The following is a 19,628-nucleotide window of genomic DNA, read 5'->3' as shown; positions in this document are numbered from 1 at the left end:
TTAATTTGTGAGATGGAGTCTTGCTTTGTCATCCAGGCTAGAGTGTAGTGGAGCAGTCTTGGCTCACTGCAGCTTCCACCTCCCCAGTTCAAGCAATTCTCCTGCCTCAGCCTCCCAGTTAGCTGGGATTACAGGTGTGCGCCACTACTCCTGGCTAATTATTGGGGTGTTTGTTTTTTTGTTTCTTGAGATGGAGTTTTGCTTTTGTTGCCCAGGGTGGAGTGCAGTGGCGTATCAGCTCACTGCAACCTCTGCCTCCTGGGTTCAAGAGATTCTCCTGCTTCAGCCTCCTGAGTAGCTGGGATTACAGGCATGTGCCACCACACCCGACTGTAATTTTTGTATTTTTAGCAGAGATGGGGTTTCACCATGTTGGCCAGGCAAGTCTCATAAAGTGCTGGGATTACAGACGTGAGTCACTGCACCTGGCTTTTTAATTTTTTAATAGCTTTATATCTGATATAAAATACACTAAGTACACAGCCTGATGGGTTTTGGTAAATTTGTGCAATGATGCAGCATCATCACAGTCTGGTTTTTATAACTCCCAGAATGTTCTCTGGCACCTGTTTGCAGTAGGTCCTCATTCCCTTACCCAAGCAAGCAACTGTAGACCACTCTTCATGCCCATGGCTTTGCATATTTTAGATGTCATTTTAGATTCTCTTCAAGGTAATTCACAGCTGGAAGATGGTGGCGAGCAGGCAGCTTGGGCACCACACAGGACAGGTCCCTCTCTGGTACTGGCTTTGCTTAGGTCTAGCTGGCTGGTGAGTGGCTCCCCTGACCATTGGTGACAGCCACTCTGGATGCTGAGTCTGACCCGCCCCTCTCTTATCTAAGCTGGCTCCCTTTTCCTCCTCTCATGGGGGTGTTGTGCCCCTGTGGCATCAGCAAGGCCTAAGGCCTTGGTGCTCCTGGTATTGGGTGACATTGGTACCTTTGCTTGGCTGGGTGATCAACAGATGAACTCTGCCCTCATGTCCAGGTGGCCCAAGAATTTTTTTTTTTGAGATAGAGTCTAGCTCTGTCACCCAGGCTGGAGTGCAGGGTCGAAATCTCAGCTCACTGCAGCCTCTACCTCCTGGGTTCAAGCCATCCTCCCACCTCAGCCTCCCAAGCAGCTGGGACTACAGGTACATACCACCACGCCTGGCTAATTTTTGTATTTTGTGGTAGAGGCAGGATTTCGCCATGTTGCCCTGGTTTCAAACTGCTGAGCTTAAGGCCTGCCAAAGTGCTGGGATTACAGGCATGTGCCTGATTATAGGCTTGAGCCACTGCACCTGGTCTGGCCCAAGAATTCTAACCCTTGATGGTCTCGCTGAAGATCTTCCTGTGTGTAGTGGGCTAATGAGGCCGCTTAGATAGTGGCCCATTTTGGAACAGCATCATGGGCTTCACCTGGTGTCTGTCCAGTGACTTTGAAGAGATGGAAAGTAGAATATTTTGCAAATGCCAAAAGATGGAGGGATGCAGTTTGGGATGATGAAGAGAGCTCTGGAGATGGTGATGGTTGAACAGAATTGTGAATGAGCTTAATACCACTACACGTAAAAATGATGGGCTGTGGGCAATGGCTCAAGCCTGTAACCCCAGTGCTTTGGAAGACCGAGATGGGAAGTTCCCTTCAGCCTAGGAGTTGGAGAACAGCTGGGCATGGAGGCGTGTACCTGTAGTCCCAGCTACTTGGGAGGCTGTGGCGGGAGGATTACTTGAGCCTGGGAGGTGAAGGCTGCAGTGAGCCGTAATCACACTGCACTCCAGCCTGAGCGACCTTGTCTTGGCGGGGAAAAATGGTTAAGATGGAAATTTTATGTTATATGTTATTTTACCACAATAGAAAAAAAAAGTTTTAACAGAAAAAAAGATGGAGGGAAAGAAATTTGGCAACGAAATAACAGAATTCGGCCGGGCACGGTGGCTTATTCCTGTAATCCCAGCACTTTGAGAGGTTGAGGCAGTCGGATCACCTGAGGTCAGGAGTTCAAGACCAGCCTGACCAAAAAGAAATAATAGAATTCGGCCGGGCGCGGTGGCTCAAGCCTGTAATCCCAGCACTTTGGGAGGCCGAGGCGGGTGGATCACGAGGTCAAGAGATCGAGACCGTCCTGGTCAACATGGTGAAACCCCATCTCTACTAAAACTACAAAAAATTAGCTGGGCATGGTGGCGCGTGCCTGTAATCCCAGCTACTCAGGAGGCTGAGGCAGGAGAATTGCCTGAACCCAGGAGGCGGAGGTTGCGGTGAGCCGAGATCGCGCCATTGCACTCCAGCCTGGGTAATAAGAGCGAAACTCCGTCTCAAAAAAAAAAAAAAGAAATAATAGAATTCATTTTGTAGACTCTTTGCACTTAAATCTCAGAAGCTTCTAACCTATGTTTTTCCCTTTGAATTTCAGGTCACAAGAGGACCAGATTAAAAATGCTATTGATAAACTTTTTGTGTTGTTTGGAGCAGAAATACTAAAGAAGATTCCAGGCCGAGTATCCACAGAAGTAGACGCAAGGTAAGTATGCTTGCTCCTGTGTAGGGTCAAGCCCTACAGGGTTGTGGGGTGTCCCCCATCGCTGTGCTGAGGTGCCGGATCCGAGAAGTAAAGAGACAAGACACCGAAGGACTGGAAAAGACAGCTGGGCTCGGGGGACCACGCCACCTACAAGCGGAGACAGGCGAGGCCCTGAACATGCAGGAGCATCCGTATTTATTGGGTGTAGGTCAGGGGGCAGGGTAGTGAGTGAGGTCATCTTAAGAACAGTAGACAGTCACGTGTGCGGTAAGCAAAGGGTCCACCCCCATTAGGTCACCGAGGCAAGGAGGTGGGCCGTGCGCAGTGAAGAGGGTGCAGTGTGTGATATCTCGTATCTAGCGGCAGGCTACTTCTAAGGAATTCTACAGGTGGATGCTTTGAGTCAGCACAGTAGCTGAAGAGCTGACGGAATACAGCCACCTGCCGTCAGCTTCCAATGATTTCTATTGGAGGATGCTTTGAGTCAGTACATAGCAACAGAGCTGACAGCGTTCACAGCCACCAAGGCGCGATTGTACTGGAGGGGTTTTAAAGTCTCGGATGCTCAAGGGCTTGCCAACCTGAGGCCAGCTTCCACAAGAACCGATGCAAGGTACTGCAACTCCCTTTGAGGAGGAGTGACTCTTGCACCATGCCTGCCATACAGCGGGTGTCTTTACGATACTGAGCGCTGTCACCTGGGCCAGCCTGTCACGTAGCACGTGCCCTTTCAGGCAGGGGCAGTACCGCCTGGGCCATAGATTCTTGTTCTGGTGTAACTGTTTTTCCTTTAAATCATGCTCTGTGCCACGTCTGCTCTAGACATTCCTCCGACTATAAGCAAGATATGATTATATATATATATAGCTGCTTATTCCTTAATTCATGGTCTAGGCATTCCTCCGACTATCAACTAATATAGTTTTATACACACACACACACACACACACACACACACACACACGGAAATAACTGAGTAGTAAGATATTTTTCAGGCACTAATTGTGCCGGGGATCTGCTTAGCTCTCCTTCCTGTATGCTCAGATGGGGGGTTACCTACACTCCTGCACTGGACAGACTGGTCAGGTGTCCACCACTGCACACATGGATGCCGAGGTGAGGTCAAGGGGCTGTTGCACCCGTAGTCTCCGTCCCAAGGGCCCCAGAGAAAGTTTATTCTGAGCTCTCCCACAGTTAGTACTGAGGACCGAGAGCTCCCTGTTTAGCACGTGATCTCTTGTGTTTTTTAATACAAATTAGAGCCGAGGGATCCCACTGAGGACCTTTGATTGTGAGACGGGGTGTGAGCTGCTGTCAGAGCCGTTCTGTATGCCTCATGCGAGGGGAAGGTGGGAAGGTGGGGGGGGTTGGTGCTTATGGTGCAGCTCAAAACTGACTTGGGCAGACACCCTGCCTCCAACTTGCTCTGCGTGGTGGGCATCCTACCTGATCTGAGGGGATGGGTTCTTGTTCCCACAGGCTCTCCTTTGATAAAGATGCGATGGTGGCTAGAGCCAGGCGCCTCATTGAGCTGTATAAGGAAGCTGGGATCAGCAAGGACAGAATTCTTATAAAGCTGTCATCAACCTGGGAGGGAATTCAGGCTGGAAAGTAAGTAGTCCCCCACAAGGAAGGAGCTTTCAGAGATCCTGCCTCTACTGCTGGGGCAGGGTCTAAATGGCATCAGACAGGTTTGACTCTCAGCCCTGGGGCATGCCAGAATGGGGAGCACAGCCCACAGCTTGGACTTGACCAGCTGATGTCAACCAAGATCTGCCCTCTGCTCCAGAGCCAGCTCCCCCACTTGCTGGTGATCAGAAATGAAGGGTGCCATCCACCCACCCAGCAGAGAAGAACAGCCACTGGTTAACACCTGCAAATTCTGTCTTTTTCGTTCCTTTGTCCTGATCAACAAAAACCTATATTTACATGATTTTTTAAAAAGTAAACTATTGTTAGCTGGGCGCAGTGGCTCACGCCTGTCATCCCAGCACTTTGTGGGGGCCATGGCAGGAAGATCACCTGAGGTCATGAGTTCGAGACCAGCCTGGCCAACATGATGAAACCTTATTTCTACTAAAAATACAAAATTAGCCAGGTGTGGTGGCGTGCACCTGTAATTCCAGCTACTCAGGAGGCTGAGGCAGGAGAATTGCTTGAACCTGGGAGGCAGAGGTTGCAGTGAGCCAAGATCATGCCACTGCACTCCAGCCTGGGCAAAAAGAGCAAAACTCCTTCTCCAAAAAAAAGTAAACCATTGTTATACAAAATATATGCTGGCTGGGCAAGGTGGCTCATGCCTGTAATCCCAGCACTTTGGGAGGCTGAGGTGGGAGGATCACTTGAGCCCAGGAGTTCCAGACCAGCCTGGGCAAGAAAGACCCTGTCGCTACAAAAAATAAATTAGGTGGGGCGCATTGGCTCATGCCTGTAATCCCAGCACTTTGGGAGGCCATGGCAGGTAAATCAATCGCCTGAGGTCAGGAGTAAATTAGCTGGGCGTGGTGGCAGGTGCCTGTAATCCCAGCTACTCGGGAGGTTGAGGCAGGAGACTCGCTTGAACCCAGGAGGCGGAGGTTACAGTGAGCTGAGATCACGCCACTGCACTCCAGCCTAGGTAACAAGAGTGAAGCTCTGTCTCAAAAAACAAAGGTTTTAATTAGCTAGGTATGGTGGCAAAGCCCTGTGGTTCCAGCTACTCAAGGGGCTGAGGGGGAGGATCGGCTGAGCCTGGGAGGTCAAGGCTGCAGTAGCTGTGATCGCACGACTGCACTCTAGCCTGAGTGACAGAGACCCTGTCTCAGAAAAATGAAAACAAATATATATATGTTCATAGTGGAAGAGAGACAGAAAGTGTACAAAAGAAAGTAATAAAACTCCTCCGTGATGTTCTCACCAGTAGCCAATGCTAGCTACACTCAAACCACATCAGTAAGAGGTGTTCTGTTGCCACGTCTCTGTGTTTGCATGTTCCAGCACCTGCCATCACTGCCTGCTTTGGGATAGCATCTCACTTTTTCACCAGAGCTGGAGTGCAGTGGCACGTACTCAGCTCACTGCAGCCGTGACTTCCAGGCGCAAGCAATCTTTCCACCTCAGTCCCCCGAGTGGCTGGGACGACAGGCAGGCACCATCATTCCTGGATAATTTCACCGTGTTGCACAGGCTGGTCTCGAACCCCTGGGCTCAAGAGACCTACCCATCTTGGCCTCCCAAAGTGCTGGGATTATAGGCATGAACCATTGTGCCCGCCTCATTTTTTATGTGCTGAAAAATACTCCATTTTCTGGATAGGCCATAGTTACTCATCTGTTGAGGGACACCTGGTCAGTTTCCGCCTTGGGAACTGTGATGTATATTGCTGCTCTGAATACAGATGTGCTAGTTTTGCTCTGGACACGTTACTGTTTCTCATGGACATATGCCTAGGAGTGGAGGAACTGCAGGCTGTTACCCAGCTCCGCTGTGCCATCTGCCCTCCCCCTGCCGGGTGTGAGCTCTGCAGCTGCACTTGAACACCCCTGTGTGGCCATGTGGCAGAGGCACCTAGGGAAGGGGAACTTGTGTCTGAAGGTGCCTGAGCAGAGGCTTGCTGTCTCATCCCATGCCCCAGCCACATGGCAAAGTATGGGCACTGCCCTGTCCTTGGGGATCAACCCCAGGATGTCCAAAGTGCACTGGGATTGGGGCAAGGGGCCTAGTGTGGCCAAGGGGCTCCTCAGCACAAACCAGGGTACTGCGGGCCTGCTGCAGGGTGGCCCCAGGAAGGGCTAGTGTGGAGCAGGTTGAGGACTAGACTGTGGGAGGACCGACTTGGTGGTTCTAGCCTGGGAGCTGAGCCCTGGTGAGTTCTGGGATGAGGTGAGGGCCTTGTGCCAGAGCAGAGGCACCCAGGGGCCTCCCTTGCCTTTGTCTATTGTGTAATGTGGGTTGGAGAGCATCCAGGTTACCCATAACCCACTATCCATTTAGAACCCTCTTGAGTATTACAGATTTGTTCTCGACAATGGCATGAGCCTGTTCCTGCCATTTTAGTTTAAGGCCCCATGAGCATCCTTGGCAGCCTGTGGCTCTGGGCGGGCACCTGGCCGGGCACCTGGCCTGCACTCACCTGCCCCCGCCCCGCAGGGAGCTCGAGGAGCAGCACGGCATCCACTGCAACATGACGCTGCTCTTCTCCTTCGCCCAGGCTGTGGCCTGTGCCGAGGCGGGTGTGACCCTCATCTCCCCATTTGTTGGGCGCATCCTTGACTGGCATGTGGCAAACACCGACAAGAAATCGTACGAGCCCCTGGAAGACCCTGGTGAGGGTCCCCCTGAGGTAATGGGGTAAGGGGAGAAGCCTCAGCCACACCTCAGGCGGGAAGAGCCTGAGATGGAGCTGGTGCGTCAACAAGCAGTGAGGTGCACAGGTCGGCGTGGGGCAGGCAGGGATGGCGGCTCAAGGTAGTGCAGTTGGCAGGCACTGGGAGGGCAGGCGGGGTGGTACCTCTGCAGACGCTTTCCTGGACACAGCCTGGTCTCCTTGCAGGGGTGAAGAGTGTCACTAAAATCTACAACTACTACAAGAAGTTTGGCTACAAAACCATTGTCATGGGCGCCTCCTTCCGCAACACGGGCGAGATCAAAGCGCTGGCCGGCTGTGACTTCCTCACCATCTCACCCAAGCTCCTGGGAGAGCTGCTCAAGGACAACACCAAGCTGGCGCCTGTGCTCTCAGCCAAGGCGGGTGAGGCCCCTCTGCCCTGTGGTCATGTGGGGGAAGCTTCCCACCTTGGGGCAAGGACAGCTCAGGAGACATGAGGGTGAAGTGAACCTCAGTAGAGGGCTTGGATTCCCTAACACATCTTACTCAAGTCCTCAGCTGAGGTACAGTGGGCTGAACCCCACTTCCAGTGTGAGCCTGGCTGGGGGTGAGGGCTGGCCCTGCTGGGAGATGCTGGGCAGCAAGCTCAGGGACAGCCCTGAGCCCAAGGGGCCAAGGTGGGGAGGGACAGCTGGTTCTTGTCCCCCCAGCCCAAGCCAGTGACCTGGAAAAGATCCACCTGGATGAGAAGTCTTTCCGCTGGCTGCACAATGAGGACCAGATGGCCGTGGAGAAGCTCTCGGACGGGATCCGCAAGTTTGCTGCTGACGCAGTGAAGCTGGAGCGGATGCTGACAGTGAGTGTTGTGTGTGGGCAGCCACAGACATAACGCTGAGCCCCATCAGAGTCCAGGCCTGGGCATGGGTGTTAAAGCTGGGCAGAGTCAAAACTTCAGTGAGACCCCAGGTCTCATTAACGGGCTGCCCAGCAAGAGGGGTCTGCTGAGGCCATCCAGGGAGGAGGGTTCCCCTTGGTGGGTCCTGGCTCCTCTCTGGCCTGTGTGGTGCCTGACTATGGTGTTGGCCACCCTGTGGCCCTGGCCCCCATTCAGACTGCAGACCCCACAAGGGCCTCCCTCCTTCCAAGTGGTGTTGTGGGGCTTCACGGTGCAGATGGCAGGGGTGGTGAGGCCAACCGTGCCCGTCATGCTGTGCTTGTTCCTAGGAACAGATGTTCAATGCAGAGAATGGAAAGTAGCACAGCACCTGCGGCCGGACTCCAGGTCTGCACCGCTGGCCAGCTGGGGCCTGACTGCACATGGCTTGTGGTGAATCTTGCATTTTTTACCGATTGGATCAGGGACAGATCATAGATTTCTGATTTTATGTAAAATTTTGCCTAATACATTAAAGCAGTCATTTTTCCTGTGCTGTTTCATTCACCGTCTCCGTCCCCTTTGGCCCCTAAACATCACCTGCCCAGCTGTGATGGGCCGTAACGTAGGCCAGGATTCAGAGATGGTCAGGGTCAGGGTCAGGGTACCCCAGACACAACCGCCTGTGCCACTACCTGGGAGCCCACGTCGGGGTTGTTGCTGGGCTGCCTTTTGATGGTGGTCCCTTCCTCGGTGAGGACCTGCCTGAGCCCTCAGACCTGTAGGGTGCATTGGTGGAGCTGGGGGTGGGTAACCCCCCATATAGGCACGAGGAATGGGCTTGAGGAATATCTCACTTTATAGTGTTACTACTCAGCTGTTTCCTTTTATAGAATCGCTTTATATAATCCTCTCTATATAATCATATAATAGTTGATAGTATGAGTGCCTAAAGAATATCTCCCTACATATATACCTATAATTATATCTTAGCTCATAATCGGAGGAATGCCTAGAGCAGACACAGTGCAGAGCATGAATTAAGGGAAAACAGTTATACCAGGACAAGAATCCACGGCCCAGGCGGCAGCGTTCAGTATCGTAAAGATCCCCGCTGTATGGCAGGCTTGGGGCAAGAGCCACTCCTCCTGATAAAGGAGCTGTAGGACCTTGCTCCAGTTCTTGTGGAAGGTGCCCTCGGACCGGCAATCCACCTTGGTGACTGTGAACTTTATCAGCTCTTGCTACTGTGCTGCTTGAAAAGCATCTTCCCATAGAACCCATTGGAAACTGCCAGAAGGTGGCGGTAACCCTGACAGCTCTGTCACTGCTGTGTGACTTAAAGCATCCTCCTATAAACCTTCTTAGAAGTAGTTTTCCCATAGATAGAAGTATCACACACTGCACCCTCTTCACTGCGCACGGCCCACCTTCAAGCCTCGGTGACCTAATGGGGGGTGGACCCCTCACTGCACACGGCCCTTGCCTCCGTGGGAACGGGCCCCTTGCTGTGCACTGTCCACCTCCTGGCCTAGGTGACCTAATGGGGGTGGACCCCATGTTTTATTGCTCACAACCCTATCACTGTCCTTAAAGATGACTTCACTCACTGCCCTGCCCCCTAACCTATACACAATAAATACGCTTCTGGACATTGGGGGCCTCGCCTAACTCCGCTCATAGGTGGCGTGGCCCCAAGCCCAGCTGCGTTTTCCTTGTACTTCTGTGTCCTGTCTCTTTATTTCCCGGATCCTGCACCTCAGCACAGCATAAGGCTCACCCCACGACCCTGTGGAGCCCTCAGCCCTACACTGGGCAAAGGGTAGGGTTATGATGCCAGGGGCTCCCAGGGTGCTGTCCCAAGTGGGTCACAGATGAACGCTGATGCAGTTTCAGGCCTCCAAGCATGGGCACGTGTGGACGCCTGCCAGAGGAGCAGTCCCAGCCAGACCCTCCCTCCTGCTTTTGAGGGTCTGGGCCTCCTGTTCCCTGTCAAGGCTGCCCCGCCCTGCCCCCCTTGTCCTGTTGTGGCTGACACCTTGCAAGGGATGCCAGGTTCCTGCATGGGGTCATGGCATCACCTCGTAGGGGCAGCACGACATGCACCAGCCGCGGGCTTTGAAGCCCCCCATCCCATTTTGTTTTCAGATGGAGCTTCACTCTTACTGCCCAGGCTGGAGTGCAGTGCTGTGATCTCGGCCCACTGCAACCTCCGCCTCCCGGGTTCAAGCGATTCTCCTGCCTCCGCCTCCTGCGTAGCTGGGACTACAGGCAGGCACAACACCTGGCTCATGTTTATACTGTTCACCATGTTGGCCAGGCTGGTGTCAAACTCCTGACCTCAAGTGATCCGTCTGCTTTGACCTCCCAAAGTGCTGGGATTACAGGCCTGAGCCACTGCATCTGGCTCTCTCCCCATTTTTTTTTTGTTTTTTTGAGACAGAGTCTCCTCTTGTCCAGGCTGGAGTGCAGTGGCGCCATCTTGGCTCACAACCTCCGCCTCCCGGGTTCAAGCGATTCTCCTGCCTCCGCCTCCCGAGTAGCTGGGACTACAGGCACCCACCACCACATCCGGCTAATTTTTTGTATTTTAGTAGAGGTGGGGTTTCACCATGTTGGCCAGGCTGGTCACGAACTCCTGACCTCAGGTGATCCACCCACCTCATCCTCCCAAAGTGTGGGATGACAGGCGGGAGCCACCACACCTGGCCTCTCCCCGTTTTTCAACATGGGGCCTCAGTGCAGTGGTGGGATCTTGGCTCACCGTAGCCTCGACCTCCCAGGCTCAAGTGACCCTCCTGCCTGTAGCTGGGACTAGCGGCGTGCACCACCACGTGTGGCTAATTTTTTATTTATTACAGAGATATTTATTTATTACCACATTGCCTAGACTGGTCTCAAAGTGCTGGGCTCATGTGATCCTCCTGCTGCAGCGTCCTAAAGTGCAGGGATTACAGGTGTGAGCCACCGCACCTGGCCACCTTTACTAATCCTAGCCCAAACCTGAAACCCAGCACAGCACGCTCAGGCCTGCAAATAGTTCATAAACTGAGTTTTAATGCAATGGGCTGCGCTAGGAAGGGCTTGTGAGGGCAGTCATGGGTGGTCTATGGGGTGGTCCCTCGGTTCCGACAGCACTCACAGGGTGATTGCCACACCCAGTCCTGGTCAGGCAGCAGGGAGAACAAGGCAAGGGGGGCTCCTGGACGCACGTCTGGCTTCCCAGCTGTGGACATGAAAGGCCAGTCTAGCCAGTGATGCAGGGACTGCCCTGGGCCCCACCCAGGGGTCAGCAGGGGACTCCCATGGCTCTGGGGCACCCCCTTCTTCCCCTCCCTGGAAGCTGCCACCAGGTCACAGGTTGGTCCTGCCTGGCTCTAGGGATGCCAGGAACTGCAAAATGAAGGTCCCTTGAGCCCCTACTTGCTAGGGTCTGGAGCAGCTTCTGGACCTGCCCCAGCCCTCCAAGGGCAGGGACAGCAGAGCTTCTCACCCTGAACCTACAAGCTACGCTTGGACCCCGGCACCTGGCCACCCCTCCTCAGTTCCGGCCTGAGCATGCCCGGCCCATCCAGGGTGCTGAGGGGACAACCCTGAGGCAGGGTGGCAGGCCAGGGAGGCAGCTGGGCTGCCAGTGTCCCTTGGTCAAGAACCGTGCAGGGCTCCTCCTGGGGTGGAGAGCTGAGGGGCAGCGCCCTCCCCACTGCTGAGGAGTCCCTCGTACCCGTAGGCTTCCCACAGTGGCCTGGGCTTCTGCCTCTGAGCCGGTCAACAGGACAAGTCCTAAGAGGGCATCAGGTCTCACGGCTCCCACACCAGCACCTCCCAGGAGACCCGGCAGAATGCAGCCCTGCGGTTGGAGGCCCCGCTCTGCATGCAACTGTGAACGCCATTTGCAAACATTCAGCCATCTTAGCACTCAGAACTGTGAAACCATCACCCCAAAATAAATCTCATACCTTGTCCCCATTCCCACCCTCAACCAATCTACTTTCTGACGTACATTTTCCGGACATTTCACAAAAAATGGGCTCACAGGGCACAGGCCTTCAGAGACGGGTTTCTCTCACTCAGCGTTTCTTCCAGGTCCACCCGTATCACAGAACGTAAAAGAGCTTCACCCCCAGCTGGCCACGGCGCGTGTCCCCACGTCGTCTACTGGGGAGGCTGAGGTGGGAGATCACTTGAGGCCGGTTCAAGGCCGCCGAGAGCAGTAACAAGTCACTGCAGTCCGGCCACGGCAACACAGCAAGACCACGTAGCCAAACAATCCAGCACATGGCTACATAAGCCTTACTAACAGGTACCAATAATCATCAGACATATTGATCACCCACTGCGTGAAAACAACTCATCCGTTATCATGAGCAGCTCTGCCACATGCACCCGGGTACCATGTGTATGGAGCTGCATGGTTTATTTCTCTGGGCAAGTGAACACACACTGGGTATGTGGGGACATCCTCACCCACCCTCCGCTGCTCTTCCGGAGGCTGTCCCCTTGCTTTCCTCCTCTGCCCCAGCCCGGTGCTGCCCCAAGCCCTGCCCTGGCAGAGAGAACTGGGCACAGCAGGGAGGCTCTCCACGCCAAAGGCCTGGCATGCAGCTGAGGTATGATGAAGAGGCCCGTGGGCGGCTCACCTGGGGACAGGTCTGTGGGGCCCCTCATGACAACCTACTTCACATCCCCAAAGCCACAACTCCCTTGACCTTCAGTGCTGGGCTCAGTCAGATCTGGCTGACCAGAGGGGCTCAGCATGGCTCACCGCTCTTCATCTACCTGCTGTGGCCTGAAGACGTCCCCCACAAAACCCACCCGCTTCAGCCCTCACCTGCCAGGGGATGGCAGCAGGTGGGGCATGCGGGAGGTCATCGGGTCACAGGGCAGAGCCTCACCCTCACAAAAGAGGCTCTTCCATCTTGGGCTTCCAGCTTCCAAACCTGAAACCGATTTGTTTACAAGCCAGTAGGTTTAGTCTTTTCATACAGGAGCCCAAATGGACTAAGACATTACGCAGCATCTTGAATTTTCTTTTTCTGAGATGCAGTCTTGCTCTGTCGCCAGGCTGGAGTGCAATGGCGCGATCTCGGCTCACTGCAACCTCCGCCTCTGGGGTTCAAGCAATTCTGCCTCAGCCTCCCGAGCAGGTGGGATTACAGGCGCCCGCCACCACACCCAGCTAACTTTTTGTCTTTTAGTAGAGACGGGGTTTCATCATGTTGGCCTCGATGGTCTCGATCTCCTGCCATGATCCACGCACCTCGGCCCTCCAAAGTGCTGGGATTACAGGCGTGAGCCACCACACCCGCCCTTTAAGTTTTCTTTAAAAAAGTACTTGCTGGCCAGCCGCGGTGGCTCACGCCTGTAATCCCAGCACTCTGGAGGCCAAGGCACGTGATCACCTGAAGTCAGGAGTTCAAGACCAGCCTGGTCAACAAGGTGAAACCCCATCTACTAAAAATACAAACATGAGGCCGGGCACGATGGCAGGCCCCTGTAGTCCCAGCACTTTGGGAGGCCGAGGCAGGAATATCACTTGAGGTTAAAAGTTAAAGACCAGCCTGGCCAACATGGTGAAACCCGATCTCTACTAAAAATTAGAGAAAAATTAGCTGGGCCTGTAATCCCAGCTACGCGGGCAGCCAAGGCTGAGGCACTCCCAACTGGGCAACAGAGGAAGACTCTGTCTCAAAAAATAATAAAAAATACAAAAATTAGCTGGGCATGGCGGCACACGCCTGTAATCCCAGCTACTCCAGAGGCTGAGGCAGACTTGCTTGAACCTGGGAGGTGGAGGCTGCGGTGAGCCGAGATTGCGCCACTGCACGCCACCTGGGCAACAAGAGGGAAACTCCATCTCAAAAAATTTTAAAAATAAAAATAAATACTTGTCGAGAGATGTCCATCACCACACGGGGGTTAGGGCGGACCCCGGACAGAGCCCTGCGGCCAGTGCCACGTGGGCATCCCAAGTAATCCCGGAGGCGCTGGAGAAACGCAGCCTCAGGGCAGGGACGTGGCTGCAGCGCCTCCTTCCACTTTTCTCTGAATTCTCCTTATTAACGGTTTTATTTTTTATTTTTGAGATTAGTTTCGCTCTTGTTGCCCAGGCTGGAGTACAATGGCATGATCTCGGCTCACGGCAACCTCTGCCTCCCAGGTTCAAGCAATTCTCGTGTCTCAGCCTCCCAGGTGGCTGGGATGACAGGCGCCCATCACCACACCCGCCCTACTAAATGGGTTTATAATCACAAGGGGCCTCCTGGCAGGTCGCTGGCACCAGGAGCCACCCTGGTGCTTGGGGGCGACTGTGGCTGAGGGGAAGGCGGGCTGGAGGAAGGCTCAAACTGCAGAACTCTGGGTAAGAGGGTCTAGGCCGCTCCTGGAGGCCCTGCGCTGGGGCCAGCGGGCAGCGCGCTGGAGGCACACGGCCCAGGCCAGGTGCCCAGCAGGCCGGAACACTGTCTGCTCTTGACAGCAGCTGCACCCAAGGCCGCTCTGTGCAGGGCCACCGGGAACAGCACTTTCCTCTGTGAGAACTGCGCGGTGTCATGGTCTCAGCTAAGGAAGTCTCGATGCTCAGACAGGACGGGGCTTCACCACAGTGCTCACATTTTAAAAGACGGGCCAGGAAAATTTCTCCAACAGGCAAGTGCTGCCATTTCCGGTCAGTCTCGGGGCAGGAGGCTGCTGCTCCCAAAAAAATTCCTTCACCTGTGGCCAGAGGAAGTTCTGGGCCACCTCTCGCCGGCTCCCTCCCCTCAAGGCCCCCACCCACGGCCACAACAGGGCCAGCCCCCACAGAGGACCCCGGAGCTGACTCTGTCAGCAGTGACCGTACTTGGCAACCAGTCCTCCCTGGAACACCCGGCTTGGCATTCCCGAGAACCACCTGGCAGCTACCACAGCCTTCTGGGCATCTGGGGTCTTTTCTCTGCCTCCTACTGGAGAACATGCAGGGGGCTGGGGGGTTGGGGCCTCCAGGAGACTGACACCCGCTCAGAGCTGATTCCAGGAGGCCTCCAACAGTCCCATTAAGGCGAGACCGGGTGGCCATCTGGGGCCGCCATCCATGTTCCTTGTCAGGAGGGATGAGGCGGGGTCCCCGGAGGCCCGAGACCGGGCTGCCTGCCTCTGGAGACACGTGGGCTGTCTCAGGGGGTGCATCTACCCAGCAGGTTCATTTCCTGCAGGACAGATGTGTGGTCAAGGCTTGGCACCCGCACCTGGTGCAGCTCTGCAGATGTGGCAGGAATGTACCCACCCTGGTACCCTCACCGGCTGCCACAGAGGAAGAGCAGGTTCTGCACGGCTGGGACAGTGGAGTTGGCATTCTGGCCTGTGACCAGGTGGCGGTCCAGCACGATGTGCACGGCGTCAGGCTCGCTTGCTGCGGAGGACCAAGGGCACCAGCCTCAGGCAATGTCCACCTCACCCACCGGGAAGCCCGAGCTCAGGCGGGCCCCCAGGGTCAGCAGGTCAGCCTGTCTGGGTCTAAGTCAGTGTCGCAGGGGTCTACAGAACCCAGGGCCCAGCAGGCTCCTCCCCCAAGCTGAAGCAGGCAAGCCCCCCAACTTCTGTAAGCACAGAGGGCGCTCTCAGGGCTCACCACTGAAGCTGGCGCCAGAATCCTTCACAAAGTCCTCCACCACCAGCGGTAGGCGGGCGAAGCCGGGGGCCCTGACGAGCTCACACACGGAGGGCTGCGGGGAGGGGGGTGGGGCTCCTGAGCCGGGCCCAGGCCCAGGCCCACTCCAGGGGACAGGAAGGTCAAACCAGGGCAGGGAGCCTCACCCAACCAAGTGGGACTGGGGGTGTCACTGCTCGTGACAGGGACGGCTGCTGAGGCTGGGGGCCGGAGAGACAACCAAGGCCAGCTATCTTCCCGTGGGGTGTCCCTGGGAGCGACAAGGCCACTACAGAAGGAGGGCCCAGCTCCCTAGCATTGGAGCACACAGGTGACTGGAATGACAAGGGCTTCGAGGGAGAGCCCCGTGGTGGGCAGACAGCTGAGCAGTCACCCTGGGCAGACGTGACCCTAACCACTCATGTGAGGGGTCGTGCCCACCTGTAACCTGAGACTGGGGTGGTGTTGCCCCTCAGAGGGCAGCACTGAGCACCCACTGAGGAGGGCCCCCTGAGAGGGAAAGTGACAGCTGGGGCCAGGGCCATTTCACCTCCAGTGAAACCCATGTCTGCACAGCAGCCTCCTCTCCCTGCCCCAGGGCCTGTGCTGCTCCCACAGCCCAGCACCCAGAGTCCACAGAGCCCAATTCATAGCTTCTGGGCCTCAGATGGGCACAGGCCGTCTCCGAGGACAGCCCCACGAGGCTCTCAGCCCCTCCGGACGCAAGCGCAGGTCTGCTGCCCCTCCCTCCCCACGTCCCCTGGTGAGGGGGCCTGAGCTTCCAGCAGGCCCCAGGCCAAGACTAGGGGCGAGGCGTTCTGGAGTCTCTGTCCTCGTCCCTGGCTGTCACAGGGGAGGACGGAGGGGGGAGCACGGGGGGGTGAGCACGGGGGGGAGCACGGGGGGGGCCTCTGTCCTCCGGGCACTCACCCCTGTCAGGCTGTAGCCGTGGAACACCCAGGATCTGTCCTCGTTGGTGGCACAGCACAGAGCAGCGACACCGTGGCCGACAGCACAGATGGGCTCTGGAAGCAGCACATGGCACTCTGGGGCCCCGGCCGCCCGCTTCCCGATGCCACTGCTTGTGGCTCCCCCAGGCCTGTGCCGCCTGCCCGGGCCCCTCCTCCCAGGTCTGTTCACCAAACCCAGGACACTGCCTGGCAACCCCAGGGCACAGAGCCCAGCTGCTCCACGCAGTGGCAGGCGCAGTGGGAAAGGTCCCTCCCGGCTAGAGAGGATGCCCTGCGCGGGTGGGAGGTAAGCCTCGGGCAGTGCCCGTACCCTGCAGTGGGGTCACCCTGGCTCCACCTGAAAGGCCGGGTGCGTTCCCACGGCTGAGGTGGCCACAAACAATCACTGCCTGTCCAGGCCACGCTGAGGACAGCGGCCTGGCTCCCAGGGAGCTGTATACAAAAGGAGCTGTAGAGAGCGCTGGCCTGTCCACCCAGCCAGTGGACACACTCATCACAGCCAACAGTGAGCCGGGGCAGCCGCCAGGTTGCCATGGACTTCCTGCCCACACCCCTGCCGGCCTCAAGCCCCAGGCCCAGCCCTGGATGCCAGGCTTTTCCGGAAAGAACCAGGCTGGTATCCTGCCTTGCTCATGAGGGGCCCAGGAGGGCACGGCCACCCACCCGCGGGAGCCCACCCAGTCACCAGAAGAGGACAAGTACGTGTCACTACCTCCCACCCACAGCCACTGCAACGGCCACTGACCAGAGGCCCAGAAACCCCGACCTGGGCGTCTTCCCACCTCTCCTGCTGGTGGGAGACCCACTTCTTGTGAGCTGCACATCCGACCCCTACCCCGCGCCCCAGCGTCACCTACTTCTCTCTGACCGGAAGTGCTGCAGGATACGGGCCAGGGAGCCACTGCTGGCCAGGTCGGTCAGGGCCCCAGGACAGCTGGGGATCAGGAGGGCATGGTAGCGGGCACCTGGAGGAGACCACAGGCCAGGTGGCCACACGTCAATTAAAGTGAGGCCCCCTGCAGGACCAGCCGGCCTGATGACATCACCTGTCCCTTTTCCTCCACCGGCTACAGCTCCCAAGGGCCACCCTGACTTTCCCGTCTCCACACGCCTACCAGCTCTCCTCCCCCAGGACGTGCGTCTGGAGGCTGCCCTAGATGGTCACAGGGCTTCAGGGGGCGAGCTGGGGAGTCACTAAGACCCAAAATGTATCTGGAACCCTTGACCTTCCAAGGTCCCAGGCACCCCTCCCAGGGAGTGAGTCCTGAGCCTACCGTCAATGGATTCAAGCTTGGCGGGGCTGGCATAGGCCTTGAGGCGGAAGTCCTGCACCCAGCGTGCGTTGCTCTCGGTCACATCAACAAAGTCCATGGCTTTCCCCTGGAGTAGCAGAGCCCAGGGGCCAAGGGTCAGCACCCGGGTTCTCTCTGTCGGCTCAGAGGGAGTGTGAAAATGCTGACGGGCACCGACCACGCAGCCTCCTCCACTGGTCTTCCAGGCTGGGGAGCCCGTCCCAGGAGCGGCCTCAGTGGTCTGTTTCCCAGCAAACACACCCATACTGTTTACAAATAAAAGCCTGCAGTGGCGAATACGTAGCACATCCTTGCCGTGATTTATCTACATCTGCCATCCCCCGGCCCCCACGATCAGAGGGTGGAGAACTCCTCCCACGGTAAGATCTGTGCAGGTCCCTCGCACCAGGGCTGCACCTTGGTCTCCTGTTCACACATGCGCAGAAGCACAGATCCGGGACGAAAGGGTCTGCCTCATCACGGGGGGGTCAGAGCCCAGGAAGTGGGGACCCAGACTCAGGATGCCACCAGGGTTTGTTTACAGACCCTTCACCCCTCCGCCAACTGCAGGGGCTCCCCACGTCTCCCAGGCAGCGATGCTCCTGACCTTGCCCCAGAGAGGTGGGGCCAGACCCCAAGTGTCCAGTGGGGAAGGAGTGGCTGGACTTACCCCAGGGGTGGCCACCTGCAGGTTGAAGGCGGTGCTGGCCATCGTGAAGCAGTGGAGGAAGGACTGGGCCGACACACCTGCAGAGGGTCCCAGTGGGTGCAGGCTCGACAGGACCAGCCCGCCTGCCTCGGGGGCCACCCAGACACCTCCATGGCCTCGCATGACCCCAGACCCCGCCTCAGGGGGCCACCCAGACACCCCCACGGCCTCACCTGACCCCAGACCTCACCTCAGGGGGCAACCCAGACACCCCCATGGCCTCGCCTGACCCCAGACTTCACCTCGGGAGGCCACCCAGACACCCCCATGGCCTCGCCTGACCCCAGACCTCACCTCGGGGGGCTACCCAGACACCCCCATGGCCTTGCCTGACCCCAGACTTCACCTCGGGGGGCCACCCAGACACCAGGGTATTCAGAGTGGTCCCACAGCAGGACATGGGCACTGCCCCCAACGCCACCCCGAGCTCCATCCTGCTCCACCCCTATGGCCTCGCCTGACCCCAGCAGCCCACTCCCCTACACCGAGGGCCCACTACTGGAAGCCCTGAGGTAGGGCCAGCCACCCACGCATGTCCAGGAAGAGGAAGCTGGGAAGACGTGAGTCAGGGGGGCACACCCAGGTCTGCCAGACCCAGGGGCCTGCATCCCCCATGGCAAGCTCTTCCCCAGGCTGGCGCGGTCACCTCCAGCCCCCAGCCAGAAGCAGGGACAGGATGGAACCACCTCAACTGTCCATGCCACTCCCAAAGCCCAGCCTCGTCCCGGTGCTAATGGAGCCACAAGAGGCCTTTCTGGGAGACAAACCAGGGTACGAGGGTCACAGAGTTCAGCTCCTCCCCTCACTGACCCCCACCCGGACTGAGGCCCACTGACACCATGGAGTATGCAGAAGTGCTGTGACCCCTCCTCACCCCCTCCAGGGAGAAAACTCAGGGCCCCATTCCTCACAAGGGTTCTGGGATTCTGCCCCTCCCCGCAGCTTTTCCGCAGCCTCCTCTTGCTCCTCAAAGAACTTTTAAAAAAGAAATCCAAGGCTGGGCGCGGTGGCTCAGGCCTGTAGCCCCAACACTTTGGGAGGCCGAGTTCGGCGGATCACGTGGTCAGGAGATCGAGACCATCCTGGCCAACATGTGAAAACCCCATCTCTCAAAACAAAAAGCTTAAAATAAGAAAACAACACACCACACCCAATCCAGAAGGCTCCAGGGGCTGCTGTCCGACCAGGGGAAGGACACAGCCCTGCGCACCCTGGCAGCCCAAAAGCACATACACGTTTATTCCAAAGTAGCATGAGCTGCATCTTTCTACGTTTAATTCTGGGCCCCAATCTTTCAACTTCATTTTAATCTTCATTTTTTTTTTTTTTTTTTTTTTTT

General features: G+C 56.7%; 2 protein-coding genes across 7 annotated transcripts in view; one reads left to right on the top strand and one right to left on the bottom strand.

Annotated features, from left to right (window-relative positions):
• Positions 1 to 8,253, top strand: part of TALDO1 (transaldolase 1) — an 8,933-nt gene extending 680 nt beyond the window's left edge. The window contains exons 2-7 of the mRNA XM_017507697.2: positions 2,403 to 2,510; positions 3,990 to 4,121; positions 6,639 to 6,814; positions 7,042 to 7,239; positions 7,527 to 7,672; positions 8,041 to 8,253. Coding sequence (XP_017363186.2) covers positions 2,403 to 2,510; positions 3,990 to 4,121; positions 6,639 to 6,814; positions 7,042 to 7,239; positions 7,527 to 7,672; positions 8,041 to 8,073 — 793 coding nt within the window. The 3' untranslated portion in view covers positions 8,074 to 8,253. The remainder of the gene's footprint in view (positions 1 to 2,402; positions 2,511 to 3,989; positions 4,122 to 6,638; positions 6,815 to 7,041; positions 7,240 to 7,526; positions 7,673 to 8,040) is intronic.
• The window catches only part of GATD1 (glutamine amidotransferase like class 1 domain containing 1), a 15,926-nt gene continuing 1,788 nt past the window's right edge, over positions 5,491 to 19,628 (bottom strand). The window contains exons 2-8 of one of the 6 annotated variants that reach the window (XR_005196755.1): positions 18,251 to 18,327; positions 17,563 to 17,668; positions 17,146 to 17,253; positions 16,248 to 16,342; positions 15,300 to 15,393; positions 14,294 to 15,080; positions 5,491 to 5,502 (exon numbers count right to left, since the gene is read on the bottom strand). Coding sequence is in view for 5 of the 6 variants with exons in the window: in XM_017507851.2 (XP_017363340.1) it covers positions 14,965 to 15,080; positions 15,300 to 15,393; positions 16,248 to 16,342; positions 17,146 to 17,253; positions 17,563 to 17,668; positions 18,251 to 18,327 (596 nt within the window). In the remaining variant the exon portion in view is untranslated. Of the gene's footprint in view, positions 5,503 to 5,710; positions 5,731 to 13,475; positions 15,081 to 15,299; positions 15,394 to 16,247; positions 16,343 to 17,145; positions 17,254 to 17,562; positions 17,669 to 18,250; positions 18,328 to 19,628 lie in introns of those variants that run through there. The other 5 variants (XM_017507851.2, XM_017507850.2, XM_017507849.2 and 2 more) reach the window with 5 other exon arrangements.

Source organism: Cebus imitator, unplaced genomic scaffold (genome assembly GCF_001604975.1).
Source record: "Cebus imitator isolate Cc_AM_T3 unplaced genomic scaffold, Cebus_imitator-1.0 Scaffold384, whole genome shotgun sequence".
Taxonomy (NCBI): domain Eukaryota; kingdom Metazoa; phylum Chordata; class Mammalia; order Primates; family Cebidae; genus Cebus; species Cebus imitator.
This window is presented reverse-complemented; position numbering and strand designations above follow the sequence as displayed.